Here is a 15,708-nt window from a genome sequence, read left to right as displayed (position 1 = left end):
TAGATTTTTTAATTTTCTTTTTAATAAGAACTGAATAATAAATTGAATGGTTTAAAAAAAAAGTTAAAGATTATAAATTAAGATTTTTTAAAAAATTATTGTAATAATTTACAAATTTTTTTTTATTATAATAGAATAATTAAGTTTTTAAAACTCAGATTAAATAAATAATTAGTGTTAATTATAATAATATAATTAAATTTATCTAGTAATTATTAAATAAATCATAGAAAAAAATTAATTTTTTATTTACGAGTGAGATGGCTAGAAATGAGGATATCCAAAGTGAAAATGTAGGTGAAGAGTAGTTTGATCCATGTTTGTATAGTTTCTTAAGAGTGAAGCTTAATTGGAATAATGCAAGCTCTTGGAGGTGATGCTTTTGCAATCCCAACAGTTGAAAAATGCTTGTGAGTGACCACAATTATATTTTTAGTCAACTCCACTATATTGATTGACTTCTTTTTTTTTTGGTCTTTTTTAGTTAATTTATTTTATTAAAAATTAATATAATCAATAATGTATGGAATAAAGAGAGTCTCATTGATGTGAACATCAAAGTTCTAACTCAAGGCATTATTATATGTTTCATAACATATTATCACAAGATATATTCCACGACTCATCAACTTGTTTTTTTTTTTTCTAAATTTAAATTTAAAACTTCATTTATATTATCTAAATTTCTTACTGCTGCCAAAAAAAATTTGTAGTTATTTCAAAACTTTAGTTTTTTAGATATTATATTGTTGAGAGACTTCGGATAGAAATCAAGTGAGAGAACATAAGATGAGAAGACACCACATCCAACTCAAAGCCTTAAGGTATCAAGTTAATGAATCTCTCATCTTATAAACTCCTCACTCATCCTTGCTTTTTTTGATGTGGGACTAACTTCAACACTCCTCACACTTGCAATACTAACATATATATTCATTTTTATACATGATTTATTGCATGCAAGGAGATGGGTAGAGATTAGAGAATGTCAAAACGAACATGTTCATTCATTGCAAGTTGGTTCATCATCTCAACATGATTCACTTCTCTTGCTTGCATTTCCCCATCCAGTTGACTTTCCATTCATTTATTTTCTAAATAAAACCCTAAATTAAATTGCATGGAAAAGCAACTATATATATATATATATATGAGATTATCATCCAATAAATGGTCCATCCTAGTTATCATGAGAACATATTCTTAAAACAATCCAAGTCAAGCTAGCTTGCATTTTGCAGTTGGAAAAAGAGAATTAATATGCACATGCATGTGGCCAATAATTGTCACCCTATAATAATATTAAGAGAAATGGTATGTGACCAATAAAATTTATGATCAAATATATATTTTTTAAAATTTTGTTAAAAATTTAAAAAATATATTCATAAATTTTGTTTTAAAAATTTTCAGTTTGCATTAAATATATTCTAAAGAAATAAATTTTCAAGAAACTTAAAATTAATCCAGTAATAATGTTTGACAATTAAAAATCAATGACAGAAATTTGTATCTGACTAACCTATATTAAAAATTGTCCTTGTAAAGTTTTTATTTAATTGGTTATAAAATTTTTAAAAATAGCTGTTAATGGTATATTTGATATAAATAAAAATTTTTTTAATAAAATTAAAACAAAATAAAATTTAAAATTTTTAAATTTTTTAATAAATTTCAAAAATAAAAAATATACTTTAACTTAAAATTTATTATTTTTAATCAACATTTAACTAATTCTAAATACTACTCTAAATCCTAAATTCTAATAGTATAAAAATAAACTATTGACCTAAAATATTGACTAATATTAATAAAAAGTGTTAATCATTTAATATTTCTCTTATATTAATATACAATAAAGAGAATATATTATAACATATACCAAAATATGATGCTCTTTTTATTTGAAGTGACAAGATTATAATTTGTATGCATGTGTAGATATGATGATGGGGTATAAATAGAGGGTTGGATGATTGAAATGTAAAGCAAAAGAGAATTGAGAAAGGGAAGAGAAGGGGTGTTATATGTAGATGAAGAGTCATGTCTAATAGCCAAGGATGACTTGCCTAGCTATAACCATTATTCTAAGAGAGATTTAGAGTCCCTTGTTTTGGTTCAGTGGCTGGCAGGTATCTTTGGCTGCTTGACTGTCTCTTATCTTACATGCAAGACCTTCTTCACTCTTCTTATTATTAGATAATAAACAATTATTATCTAGGGTTTAATTTGTATATAGTAGCTAGGTTTAGAGATGCATCTAGCTAGTATAAATGATCTTAATTTCATTGGGTAAATTAAATGATTTTTTATGGAAACTTTTTGTTGAATATAATTTGCACCATCTCCTCTTATTTTTTAAAAATTATTCCTTTCTGTTGTAACTTTTTTTCCAATTAATAATTAATTAGAGGGTTAAATCATAATAAATTATTGGCTTTTAGAAAAAAGTAATTTGGATAATATTAAAAGGTTAGTAGAATTTATTGTTTTTAATTAGGATTAGTTAATAATACTTAAAAATATTGACTAAAATATTATGTTGTTGGGTTGTTGTACTTAAAATATCAGACTACTGGATCAATATAAAATAAAATGGCTAGCGACCAAGATTTTTTCTCAAATAATTTTTGCAAGTTATTATTGTTAATATTATTATTAGTATATATATTCTTGTTTTTTTTTTTGTATTATACTAAACATTTGTACAAGAATAGCGTAGACACAAATCCATAACATAATTACAAGAGACAATATATATAGGAAAAGTCTAGGGCCAGCAGTTTTATTGAATTTTGGCCAGCATGTAACCAGCAGAGAAAGGTAAGCCATTGGATGAAATCTCACACCAATCTCACACCATCAAATCATCATTGATGGCTAGTTAATGGCTAACAATCACAAAAATTGCTGGCCCCTAGCATTGCTCATATATATATACGAATAATTAAAATCAGCAATAATTTTATACCATAATTAGATCTTCTTATCACTACAAAAAAAAAACCTGGGAATTTGCAACGGTTTTTTTATGAATTTATGGCGTTTTTAATAGTCCAACTTTTTCTTCGTATCAACATCCAACGTTTTTTGTTCCAACTTTTTCTTCTGGTGCAGGTTGATATCATCGTCACCTTTTTTTTTTATTGTTTTGGTCTCAGCTTCGATGATCAAGTACGGTGACTAATCAAAGATGCCTTGTATGGAAATGAAATCAAATCATCATGTGAGTCCCAGAAAATGTTGATTCCAGGAAATGTGGAATTGGAAGAAAACCAAAAGTAGCAAAAATAATTTGCTTCAAACTCATGGGAAATTCAAAAAGTTGGATGAAGATGATATGGATACCCGAAATCTTAAATCCTAAACCTTACTTAAACCCTAAATTTTTAAAGTTCTTTTGCTGTAAATCTGAATTTTTTTAAAAATTTATTATTAATCAATAAATATATATAAGACAAGATTCAAATTTTAATATTTATTTGAATAGATGAATAAATTAATTATTTGAATATATACATATATTTAACTTTTTCTAATGTGTCCATTAAGGATTTATTGTCATCAAGATATGAGATTAAACTAGAAATTAATTAGCGAACTGTTATTATTTTAGACCACAAAATATTATTTTAATAATATAAAACCTCCAAAAGGCAAAAGCTAATAATAATTAGCGAACTATTATTTTTTGTAGTACACGTATTATGTTTAGTTATGAAAAAATCTATTAGGGTCATATTTAAGTTCTTGGCAGAATTTTATTAGTATCTCTTGCTATTCATTCTAAATCCTAATCACTACACCACAATTGAAATTTATAGCGGTTTATAATCGTCGCTATTTTATTCACTAATTTAAAAAATAATGACTTGAAAATGCCACAATTTTAATGTAATTTTTTTTAATGCAGTGAGTCACAATTTTCCACATGAGATTTTTTTAAAAAATAGTTGATAAATTATAGTAATTTGTACCTTTTTAACTATATTTTTTTTTACATCATATTGATTAAATTTTAATATCAGTATAAGAAAAAACTAAATAGACAATACTAAATTCGGAGGTAGTTTCAAAATGTTAACCATTATCAGTAGTTAAATTCTTGAAAAAAAAAAGACACTATACAAAATTACAAACACTTATTTCAGGCAATAATTTATAATAAATATAACGCACATAAACTAGAGACCAGGCACAATGGTAAAGATAAAAACCTAGCAATTTTGAAACAAAATTCTTCCCATTTAAAACATTTATAGCACTTTGGACACCCTGATAATAAAGAAGACTACAAAATGAAGACACTATGTTAGCCTGACAAACGATAATCCCATTATATTTTTAGCAATTAAAAAAATATTTAATTTTGATGTACTGACTGTGTAAAACATTTTATACTGTCGTACAATTATATTTATTTTTTTGGATAACCATTCAAATGGTCAATGTAAAAGATAGTTATTTTTATTAATGTGTTATTACATAATTAGATGTATATATAAAATTACTTTACATGGACAATTATTAAAATTAAATTCTTAAAAAATAATATTTTATTTACAAACCTTTACCTGTGATTAAACAGAGACTATGTTAGGGACTGATGTTTGGACTAGTTATCTACTATGATGCACAGACACTGACATGGATATTGGACACGATATGATACATGATACGTGAATACATAAATTTAAAATTTTTACAAGACACAGAAATATGACACATATATAAAATATAAATAATTTTTGATAAATTATAATAATATTTTGATATTTTATTAATATTAAAATATAAATTGATTTTTAATGTATTTTTTAATTATTTAAAATATTTTTTATTTTAATAATTAATAATATATAGTATTTCTAAATTTATTTTAAGAATAAGGCTGGACACGCTATACGTGATAGTATTTAGATGTGTTCAAACGTGTTCGAAAAAGAATTTTTTATTTTTTATTAAGACATAATTGGATACAAAAAATATGCGTGTCGGATAAATATCAATAAGTGTCATATCTGAAATGTGTCCAACACGCAAACACAACAATTCAAAAAGAGCAATGCTAGGGGGCCAACAACATTTGTGATTGGGAGCTATCAACTAGCCATCAATGATGATTTAATGGTGTGAGATTGGTGTGAGATTTCATCCAATGACTCATCTTTCTCTGCTGGTTACATGCTGGCCAAAATATAATAAAATTGCTGGCCTCTAAACTTTTCCATTCAAAAATATATCCGTACTTCGTAAATTACTTGTGTAGTGGGTTTAAACTTACATCAAGCATTTAATTAACTTTGGCAAGTAAAATTATACTCACTATGGGGAAAAAAATTTTTTTTTGACTGATAACATAATGATTTTTGTACAACCTTATGCACTTGAAGCAATTACATTAGTTGACTAGTAGATTTTTTATTGACTAAGTAATCATTTTAATCCGTAATCTTTGTTTATTAGTTAGTTAACCTTTCTGAATTCACAAAAAAATATTTTATAGTTTGTGGGTTTAAGAACTAACATAATAATAAATATTGAAGTGATTATTCAAAAAAAAATATCAATTTCGAAATTTACACTGGTTTGATACCTCGTGTATACTCTCTTAAGAGTGAAGCTTGGAATAATGCATGTAACTCATATTCAGAGCTTGGTTCTTTGCAATCCCAACAGTTGAAAAATTTGTGAGTGACCACAATTTTGAGGCAACTCGTCTATTTTAAATTTTTAATTGACTTTTTTATATCTATTTTATTAAAAATTGTATAATTAATAGTCAAAGAATAAAGAGTTACATTGGTTGTGAACAAGTACACCATCGAATACTTTTTTATGCACATTAAATTTCATTAAATCTTCCGGGCCATCAATACTTTATTAATTTTTTTTGGATATTAAAGAAAAAATCAATTAGGAAGTCAAATTTTTTTAACAATTTTTTTAGTTAATATCAGTTATTTTTTTTAAATTATCTTTTTTATTTTAAATTATAAAATTTAAATCTTAAATCCTCAATCCTAAATTATAAATTATAAGTTATAAATTTTAAATTTTTTAAAAAATGAGAGATTTTACAATTAAAAATTAACTAATATTAATTAAAGGAATAAAAGTTAATTCTTTCTTCTTATATATTCGTTAAAGAATTACGTAGAAATTCATAATTAAATATGTGTACAAATTTCTTTTTATAATAGTTATAAAAATTAAATTAATCCGTGTCTTTTTATCAAGATGCAAAATAATTGCCAACGAGTTATAGTTCAAATGGCGTAATTTCCTCATACTCATCTATGATGTTGTGGGTTCAAGTTTCTATATCTTCGGTAAAAAAAATAAAAAATTTCAGAAAGTGAAAATGAATTACAAGACAAAACTTAACAATCAAGTAGAGAAGACATTGATTTCATATATGAAAAAAATAAATTGAAGAAATTAAAGGTTGAATGTCAAAGCGAACAGATTCAGTGCAAGTTGGTTCATCAACATGAAAAACTCTTGAAGGAACTGAAGCAGTTGACTTTGCCATTTTCAAATGGCTATGATTGCTTATAATGGCAACACCTAGCATATATATATATTTTTTAATAATCAATAAATTGAATATATAAAATGAGATTTATATATGAATACAATAATGGTCCATCCTATATTTCAGAACATATTCTTAAAAAGTAGTAATCTCTTTCTCTGGCTATTTAGTGTTGACACTCAGAAAATCAAGCAAAGAGAATTTACATATGGATGATGCCAATATATATAGTTGACATATAATAATAATAAAGTTAATAGTCAAATTAATCTTTAAAAGATAAGTCATTTTCTAAATTCGTCATTGAAAGATTTTTCAATCAAATATTAAAAATTAATCGTATTTATCTTTCAGTCACTCAATTAATAATTACTATCAACGATTGATATTGTGAAACGTTAATTAACAACATAAATAATATCTGACATGCCTAATTGAAAAACATTAATTTATTATTATAATAAGGAATATATCACAACATATACCGATATTGTACTCTTTTCATTTTATGTGTCACATTATATTCAAGTATATGATGGTGGCTATAAAAAGGGGCTTTGTTCCTAAGAAAGAGTTCATCAATTGAAAGGAAGAGAAGGGGTCTTGTATGTAGATGAAGAGTCATGTTTATTAGCCAAGGATGACTTGCCTAGCCATATCCACCTTTAATTTGAGCCCGTTTATGTTGTTTCTAGTTTTTTTTTTTATTACTAAATTAACATTTTTCTTTTATCTTTTATATCAAAGAATATATATAGAAAAAATGAGTGAACCCATTTTAGGTTTAATGGCTGGCAGGTATCCTTGGCTTGTTGACTGTCTCTTATCTTACATGTAAGTCCTTCTTCACTCTTCTTCTTATATATATACCACTCTAATTGTATATATGTAATGTTATATATTATTATTATTATTATTATTATTATTATTATTATTATTATTATTATTATTATTATTATTAAGTTATGTATGTACAAGTATTTAATTATGTATATGTTTTTCATATTAAAAATTATACACAACGTTTAATTCAATATACAATATTATATATGTACATGTAAATTAGAGTTCTTTTACACTATCACCAATACATAACATTTAATTAAATTCATAATAATTATAGTAAAAATCTTTTGTTTTTATTGGAAAAGAATATTAAATATGCATGGATCAACCACCATAGCATCTTATGGGGGAGCAATAATACATCATTTAACACCTAAAAATCTAGATAGCAATAATATTTTCCTTTTTTAAAATATAAATGGGTGTACTCGTAGTTTTTTCCGGGTGTACAGTCTACTCCTAATTTACTATTATTTGATGATATTTTAATTTTTTTTCCAGTTATCTTTATTCATTTAATTTCTCTACTTTTAAATTTAGGATTTTTATTCCTCTAACAAAATCCGTCTACATTTAACGCTAGGGCACTTATTATTAGCTAGTTAAATATTTAAATTTAATAGGTGTTTTATTAATAGATACCAAAAAGTAGGTGGTACAAATAATGAATAGGGTTAACTACCAAAAATTCTCTCGAATGATTCAAATGCCGACAAAAATATACTCAAATTTTACTATTGACAAAATTTGTCTTTAAATAATTTAAAAACGCGGCAATAATATTCAACAATGAATATATATTTTCAAAAAATGTCTTAAAGATTAAATTTTGATGTGATTTTTTGCAAGAATAATTAAAAAAAGATATTATTATTCTTAAAATTTAATAATTTTTTTCTAAGTATATATTTTTTTGTGATTTTTTAAAAGTATTATTAGTTGTTTATAAAAAAATACATACTTAACAAAAAATCACTAAATTTTAAGGATAATAATATCTTATTTTTTTAATCATGCTTGTAAAAAATTATATCAAATATGCCTGCAAAAAATTGTATCAAAATTTAATCTCTAATATATTTTTTGAGAAATACATATTTAATGTTAGATAATCTTACAACAAAACTAACATTAAATATGTCCTCTAAGGAACTGCCATGCATAGGGCATGAACTTTCAATAAAGCAGTTAGTTTTATAAAACATTCTTCAATAAAAACTTGTTAAGTGGGGTGAGAATTGAGTTTCATTTATATATAAGAAAAATTGCACCTCTATTGTTGTGTGTGTATATATATATATATAAGGTTAATGATCTCTATTGTTGGATAAATCGCACCTCTTTATAAGGAAATTGAATTACATCTGTTTTGCTAAGACACTTTTTCCCCTTGTTTACGTTTAATCAATTATTGTGTTTATTGGAACTGAAAATACTGTCTTTCTTTTACCCATATAGACAAAACTTTTGCAATTGATAAAGATGTTTAAGCCTGAAAACCTCATCTCTATTCTCTACTAACTGTGACCTGATTATGCTTAAAACTCTGTTGAATTGATGTTGATAAATGATTTCATTATTAGAATTACCAATATTAGTTGATACATTGACCAGAATAGTGATTGTGGATTATTTTCCCATACTATAAAAAGAGTAAAATACTATTTTAATTCTTAACATTTAGATTAAGTCTTAATTTCATCCCTAACGTTTGAAACATTTTATTTTTGTCCCAAACGACTTATTTTGTCTTATTTTAATTCTTTGATCAGAATTAAATTTTTTTTCCCCAAAAACACCATTTCTTCTATTATGATTTTCTTCTAGATAGTAGCAAAAATTGCAATTGTAGTGATCATAGTAGTGATTATAGTAATTTAAGAGTAAAGGAGACAGGATAATAAGAGATAAAAAAAAGATAACAATATAGAAAAAATAATATTTTTGGAAAAAAATTAAGTTTGATCAAAAGACTAAAATAGGATGAAATAAAATATTTGAAATAAAAATAAAATGTTTCAACAGTTAAAGATAAAATTAGTATTTAGACTAAATGTTAGAAATAAAAACAATACTTTCTCTTAATTACCAAAAAAAAAAGAAAAAAATCAACACACGGAAAATGAATAATATGATTGAAGACACAAATCACCATACTTGACAATATCAAAGATAGTCTAGTTTTGCGCTCTTTATTTCTGACTTGAGTAAATTCCAGGAACATTGGAGCAACATAATGTAATTCTTCATCTACCTAGCCACAATGTGCTTGCATTCCCTTAATGCAATCATTGAACAATCAATCTTCTCAATTGAATTATTATAGTTTAAAAGTTTTCAACCAACTCCCTACTTTCATCCAACAAAATATACGTATATATATTAGATAGAAATTTTATGAATATTTTTTAATCTCTCTCATAACCAATCCAATAAACCAAGCAAACAATCCCCCGTTTCCAACTTTAAGAAAAATCAAGAATAAAATTAGAGACAAGAAAAATAAATAATGAGAGTGATATGTAGATAAAAATACATGGACTATTGCATCAATATATGTTAGATAGATATAATCGGGGCAAGGAAATATTAATGGAATATTTCATTTATACTGGTTGGTGAAATTAGGGACTTAATTAAAAACTTATAAGGACTTAAAATGGAACTAATCACAGAAAATTCCCTCGGCCCCACTAGCAGAAATCCAACGTGCATTGTAGGAGAGAAAGTATCATAAGGGCATGTTTGGTGACACAAAAAAGAAACAAGGGTATGCTTTGTCATGGATGTACAACCCTCATTTCTTCCTTGCATAATGATTAGGAAAACATGTTATTCCTTTAGCAAACATCCACCCTTTTAATGAACATACTTCAACTTTAATAATCTTTTACCAAATTTAACCACCACCTAAAGATGGCTTCACAATATTGTTAACCCAAAAATGGACAAAGCAGAAAAACCAGAGAAGAGAGAAAAGGGGGAAAGGGAGGGGGGGCTCAAACTTCAAGAGGCATTAACTATAGTAACTCACTAGCATTTGGTTACATAACTCATTCTCCCTAGCAAAACAATACACTATCAACTATGAAAACAAGAACCATAAGAATACTTTATGCTTAAGACAAGATCTCTGTCTAGCAACAACGTCAACATCATAACACTAACTAAACAGTAGAATATGCACTCCTTTAGGAAAAGATAAGACAATTGCAATGTACTTATTCTTGTATCATATCAAATCCATACACTTAATGACAAAAATAGCTTAGGATCCAACATCAAAAAACAGTCACTAAGAATTCAGACAAACAATATTAACTTAGTTAAAGGGGACGGAATTCATAATGGTATAAAAGCATGGCAAACTACATTCGAATCTGCAAAGTCGATAATAAAGTTGATACAGCTAAATTAACCAAAGAATATTACCTTGAATCATTATGCTAAGGAAACAAAATTGTCTTTGACTGATTCCCCAGGTATAGCTCTTCCAGACTCAAAATAATGTCACATCTACAAATACAAAATGAGTACCAACATAGAAGTATAGAAGATTTGGATAGAATGGAGAAATCAAACTGGAATTCCTTTTTGTTATCACGTGTGTGCAAAATCTTTCCCCACATCCCCTGTAAGATTACTAGTACTTTCTTCCTTAGAATCATTACCCAGAATCACTTGACTTAGCTAAAAAACAGAACCACTTTTCAACAAAATTAGCAGAGCCATATATACTTTGAACATGTGAAAAGCATGCTTTGAACAAATAACATGTGAAGGGGGCCTAATCATAAGTTATGTAAGAAGGAAGAACATACTCTATAACTCATAGTTCAGACATGCATCTTAATTTTCTTTTGCAATGGCTGAGAATTCTCTCATGGTACATGATATAAACCAAAAAGAAATTAAATCTAAAAAGAAAAGATAATAAAAAAAAGAAAACTCAGGAGAACCCTTTTCCAAGCTTCTGAATTGCAGAGTACATTTTCCTTCTTGACCCAACAGCATTGATCCCCATATCTTTGAGATCCTCAAGAGTCAACAATGGAAGAACCTCATCATCCACCTCATGAATTTCAAACACAGGTGCATACCTACCTAACCCTAACCCATTGAGCCAAACTCTAACACCATCTTCACCATTACCGTCACCAATATACCTTCCTCTCCCATTCCTATTATTATTTTCCCTAACAATACCGTTATTGTCCGAAGGCCCAGAAAGTTCAACCCCATCAAGGTGCTCCCTTGCACCCTCTGAAACCCTAACCCTAATGTTCCTCCTATTACCCTGAAAATCCAGATTCTCCATTGAATTCAAAGGGCTTTGATCCTTCAAAGGGCTCTCTGTATTCTCCACATCGAAATCTCGATACCCGTCGTCGACATCCTCGCCGCCACTATACTTATCTTCTCCTTCTCCATCTCCACCGCCAGAGCCACCGCCACCGCCGACGCTGGTGCCGTCGTCGATTCTCGAAACCCAGTTCGATCTAACCCTCTTCGCTCCTCGTTTCTTGGAATCCTTCACCTTCCAGCTACCAATCACAACGCTATCGATGTTCCCTTCGCGCTCTTCGCCCTCTAGGGTTTCGCCGAACTCTGCGGCGCCGCCACCGGAGCTCAAATTGGTTAAAGGACGAGTTTTGGAGGGTTTACCTGGATTGTCCTTGCGGATGTGGTGGTGCTGGTGGTGGCCGTCGAAGGGGATCCGCCATGGCTTGGTGCTCCGTCGAGGGTGCGTATCGTAGTGTTGGTCTCCTCCGATATCGCCCAATCGGACACTTGGCCTTCTCTGGCGCTTCGATGCGATTAGTTGCTCGGAGGGGTTCGCCGGAGGGAGCGTTCCTCCGCCGTTGACCTGAGCCTCCGGCGCCGGAATATTCTCCGCCATAATTCAAGTGTAGTGTCCTCCCGAAAAAACGACGCCGCAGAGCACAGAGAAAGTGCAAAAAAAAAGAATTAAAATTAAAAATTAAAAGTATATTTTCGTATTTATTTTTATTTAATAATTATTTATAATTGTGTGTGTGTGGGGGCGAACTTTGAAGTGAGGTTGACGGGTTAAGAGAACAGAGGAGAACAGAGAAGAAGAAAAAGAAGAAGAAGAAGTGGAAGTGATTTTTTTTTTCTTTTTTTTTTTTGGGCGAGAAGAGTGTGAAGAGCAGTGTGGGAGTGAGTGATGGAAATCAGGTGTGTGTTTTGTGTGCGGAAATTATTACAAGAAGCTTCAACTTCAAGGCCCAAACGTCTTTTCCTTCGGTTGACTAGTGTGCATTCTGGTCAACTATCAAAATTTTCTTTGCCTATCCAAGTAAGAAATACCAATTAAAAAAACTATTAAAATAGTATTGGAATTTGGAAATATTAATTTGAGTTGGTAAAATAATTATCATCTATTTAAATAAATATTAAAATTGAGCTTTTAATTATTTTTTTAATTTTATTTTTTTAAAGTAAATTTATTTTTAATTAAAAATAAAATTAAAAAATAAATTAAATAATTATTTATTATAAAAAATTAAAATTATTGAAAAAAATTAAAATTTATTAAAAAGTTTAAAAAATTCAATAATTTCAATAATTTTAATTTTTAATAAATTTTAATTTTTTTAATAATTTTAATTTTTTACGATAAATAATTATTTAATTTATTTTTTAATTTTATTCTTAATAAAAAATAAATTCATTTAAAAATAAAATAATGAGATTAAGAATAACAAAATAATAAAATAATTATCTACCGTAAAAATTTGATATTATTAAAGAATAAAATTAAAAATAAAGTTTAACTAAATTAAACATTAAAGAATTTTGATACATTAGAAATAAAAGGTATAATTTATACTTTATTCTATATGTATAATTTTTTTTTCTACAAGTTTTTGTACTAGTCATTCTACAAATATTTTATGCGGAGTAAAAATCTTTAAGAGTAAAATTATAAAAATAAATAAATTTATTTAAAAGGAAAGTAACGTGATTAAATGTAATTTACTTGATATTATTGAAAAATAAAATTAAATTTTTTTTATATGTACGTTTTTGTCCTATTTAAGCCCCTAATGTTTTAAAATCGTCTCAATTTTATCCCGCCATCAATTCTGTTAACACATCCCTAACTGTAGGATAACATTAAACCAATTTTAAAACGTTAAGGACTTAAACAAGACGATTTAAATGTTAGCACTTATCCAAAATATTTGGGACAAAAATAATACTTTACTCAATTATATTGTGGCTAATTTTTTTAGATATTACAATCGGAAGAGTGTAATACATTAATATTACACTAATTTGATGTAATACACTGATATGGGAGTTTTCAATGTTATAAGAAATCGTGACTTACGATTTCAGAAAGAAACAAAAAAAATTGTGAAAATGAGATTAACGATTTTAAGTAAGATAAATTTTTTTTTTCAGAATTTCTACAACCATGAAATCGTTACTTTTATTTTCTAAGTTGATTCTAGCCATTGATTGTTGATCCAAAGCTTTCTAATTGTTGTTCCTTTTCACTCAAATCGTTGGTAACGATTTTAAACAAATCGACACTAACGATTTCTTTAAAACCAATTATGAGTCCCATAATTAAGCATTACATATCCAAAACTTCATTTATACGTATTACACAACTGTAATGAATATGTCAAAAATAATTAGTGTTATATTGTTATATTATATTTATATCACTATATGTCTTGACTCAGGAATTTGTGTCATATATTTACAAGTTATAAATATAGAATAACATACTGTGTTAGAAAAATAATAATTTATAAGAATAAAACACGATTGATTTTTTCTTGGGTCGAGTTTTAAACACCACATATATAATTTTTTGTGGCCTGAATTCTCTTTTGTATGCATGGTCACTGACCGGAGATTTGACAAAAAGAAAAGTCTGATTAATATTTTTGTTTGTTAAGGATTCATAAATCAAGAAAATAAAAATTTCCACTTTTTACCAAAAACAAAAAAATTCCACTAAACATTGATCATGAAACTATTTTCACCTACGGCCCGAAACATTCATCATATAACTATTTTCTAGGATCGAAAACCTTCCAAAAACAACAATCCAAAAACTTTAAAGAAACCTGTTTCCAGAACAAAATTAGAGACATTTCGTCAGACCCATATGAATAGCCCAAAATGAACAGTGCTTAACAAAATAAGTCCCCAATCAAGATTTTTTTTTTTTAATTTCAAGAAATTGAGAATATATCCTTTTTGTTTCCTTAAGTATTTACGAGTTTGTCTACCAAAAAGTACTTAAAATTTGAAAAAAAGAAAAGCTTAGAATTAATCTAGTTATTAGTAGTGTTGAATTGAATTACTTATTATATAATCTCCTTTAAATTATTTAATGATTAAATTAGTGTTGTTGGATTACATGCCATTACTTGGAAGATGATTTAATGATAATCTAAATTACCAACAATCTATATATAATATAAATTCTCTTAAGTAGGAATCTTCCAAACACTATGTTATAACATTATTACAGACAGTATAAAAGATAATAAACCTTTTTTAACGATAATATAAAGTATCAATAAAAGGAAAGTTAATAATCATCCAGATGGAGGAATATATTTTTTTTTCATATATTTTCTTTCTTTATTTTTAAATTTTATTCTTATTATATATATATATATTTTTAAGTGAAAATTTTATAATATCATAATTATATAATTTTAAATCAATAAAAATATAATTTAAAGAATACAGAATGTTAGGCAAGGTACTAGGTAGAGAAAAGATAATACATGAAAGTGGTAGTGGTTGGTTATATACTTATACATACACTAAAATAAAAGTACAAATTAAAAGTGTATTTGATTTGTATTTTTAATTTTTGTTTTTATTTTTAGTATTTTTTATTATTTGATTGTTGTGAAAGAAAAAAAAAAGAATAATAAAATAATAAAATTATATTTTTTATTTTTATTTCTTTTGTATAAAATTTTAAAAATAAAAGGTACTAAAAATCAAAATAAAAATACAAATTAAATACGTGCTAAGTATTTTTTATTTTATAGGACAGCTCATGGTCTTAGTCTTAGGAAGGAGGTATGGTATACCCTCTAAATTAAATCAATGTCACATTCCCAACTTGTTCATCATTATCATCATATCATCAATTCTTTAGTGTAATTTAAATTTAATTTAATTTAAATTTTTTTATCCACAATATTTTTTTATCCGACAAGTTAAAGACTAATTTATCGTGAATATGACTGCATGAATAAATCAAAATTCGAACTTCTGATATTTATTTAAGTGGACGAATAAATTTACTATTCAATCAA

General features: G+C 26.8%; 1 protein-coding gene across 1 annotated transcript; it reads right to left on the bottom strand.

Annotated features, from left to right (window-relative positions):
• Positions 1-11,119: 11,119 nt before the first annotated feature.
• LOC130943961 (developmental regulatory protein wetA-like) lies at positions 11,120-12,564 on the bottom strand. The gene has a single exon (XM_057872070.1). The coding sequence runs from the start codon at positions 12,282-12,284 to the stop codon at positions 11,334-11,336; it is 951 nt and encodes a 316-aa protein (XP_057728053.1). The 5' UTR covers positions 12,285-12,564; the 3' UTR covers positions 11,120-11,333.
• Between the last annotated feature and the right edge of the window lie 3,144 nt (positions 12,565-15,708).

The sequence above is a fragment of the Arachis stenosperma genome, chromosome 8 (assembly GCF_014773155.1).
Source record: "Arachis stenosperma cultivar V10309 chromosome 8, arast.V10309.gnm1.PFL2, whole genome shotgun sequence".
NCBI classification, from domain to species: Eukaryota; Viridiplantae; Streptophyta; class Magnoliopsida; order Fabales; family Fabaceae; genus Arachis; species Arachis stenosperma.
This window is presented reverse-complemented; position numbering and strand designations above follow the sequence as displayed.

What these genes read in the sequence shown, in the direction of transcription:
- LOC130943961 (XM_057872070.1), bottom strand. Translation starts at nt 12,284, where the DNA reads ATGGCGGAGAATATTCCGGCGCCGGAGGCTCAGGTCAACGGCGGAGGA.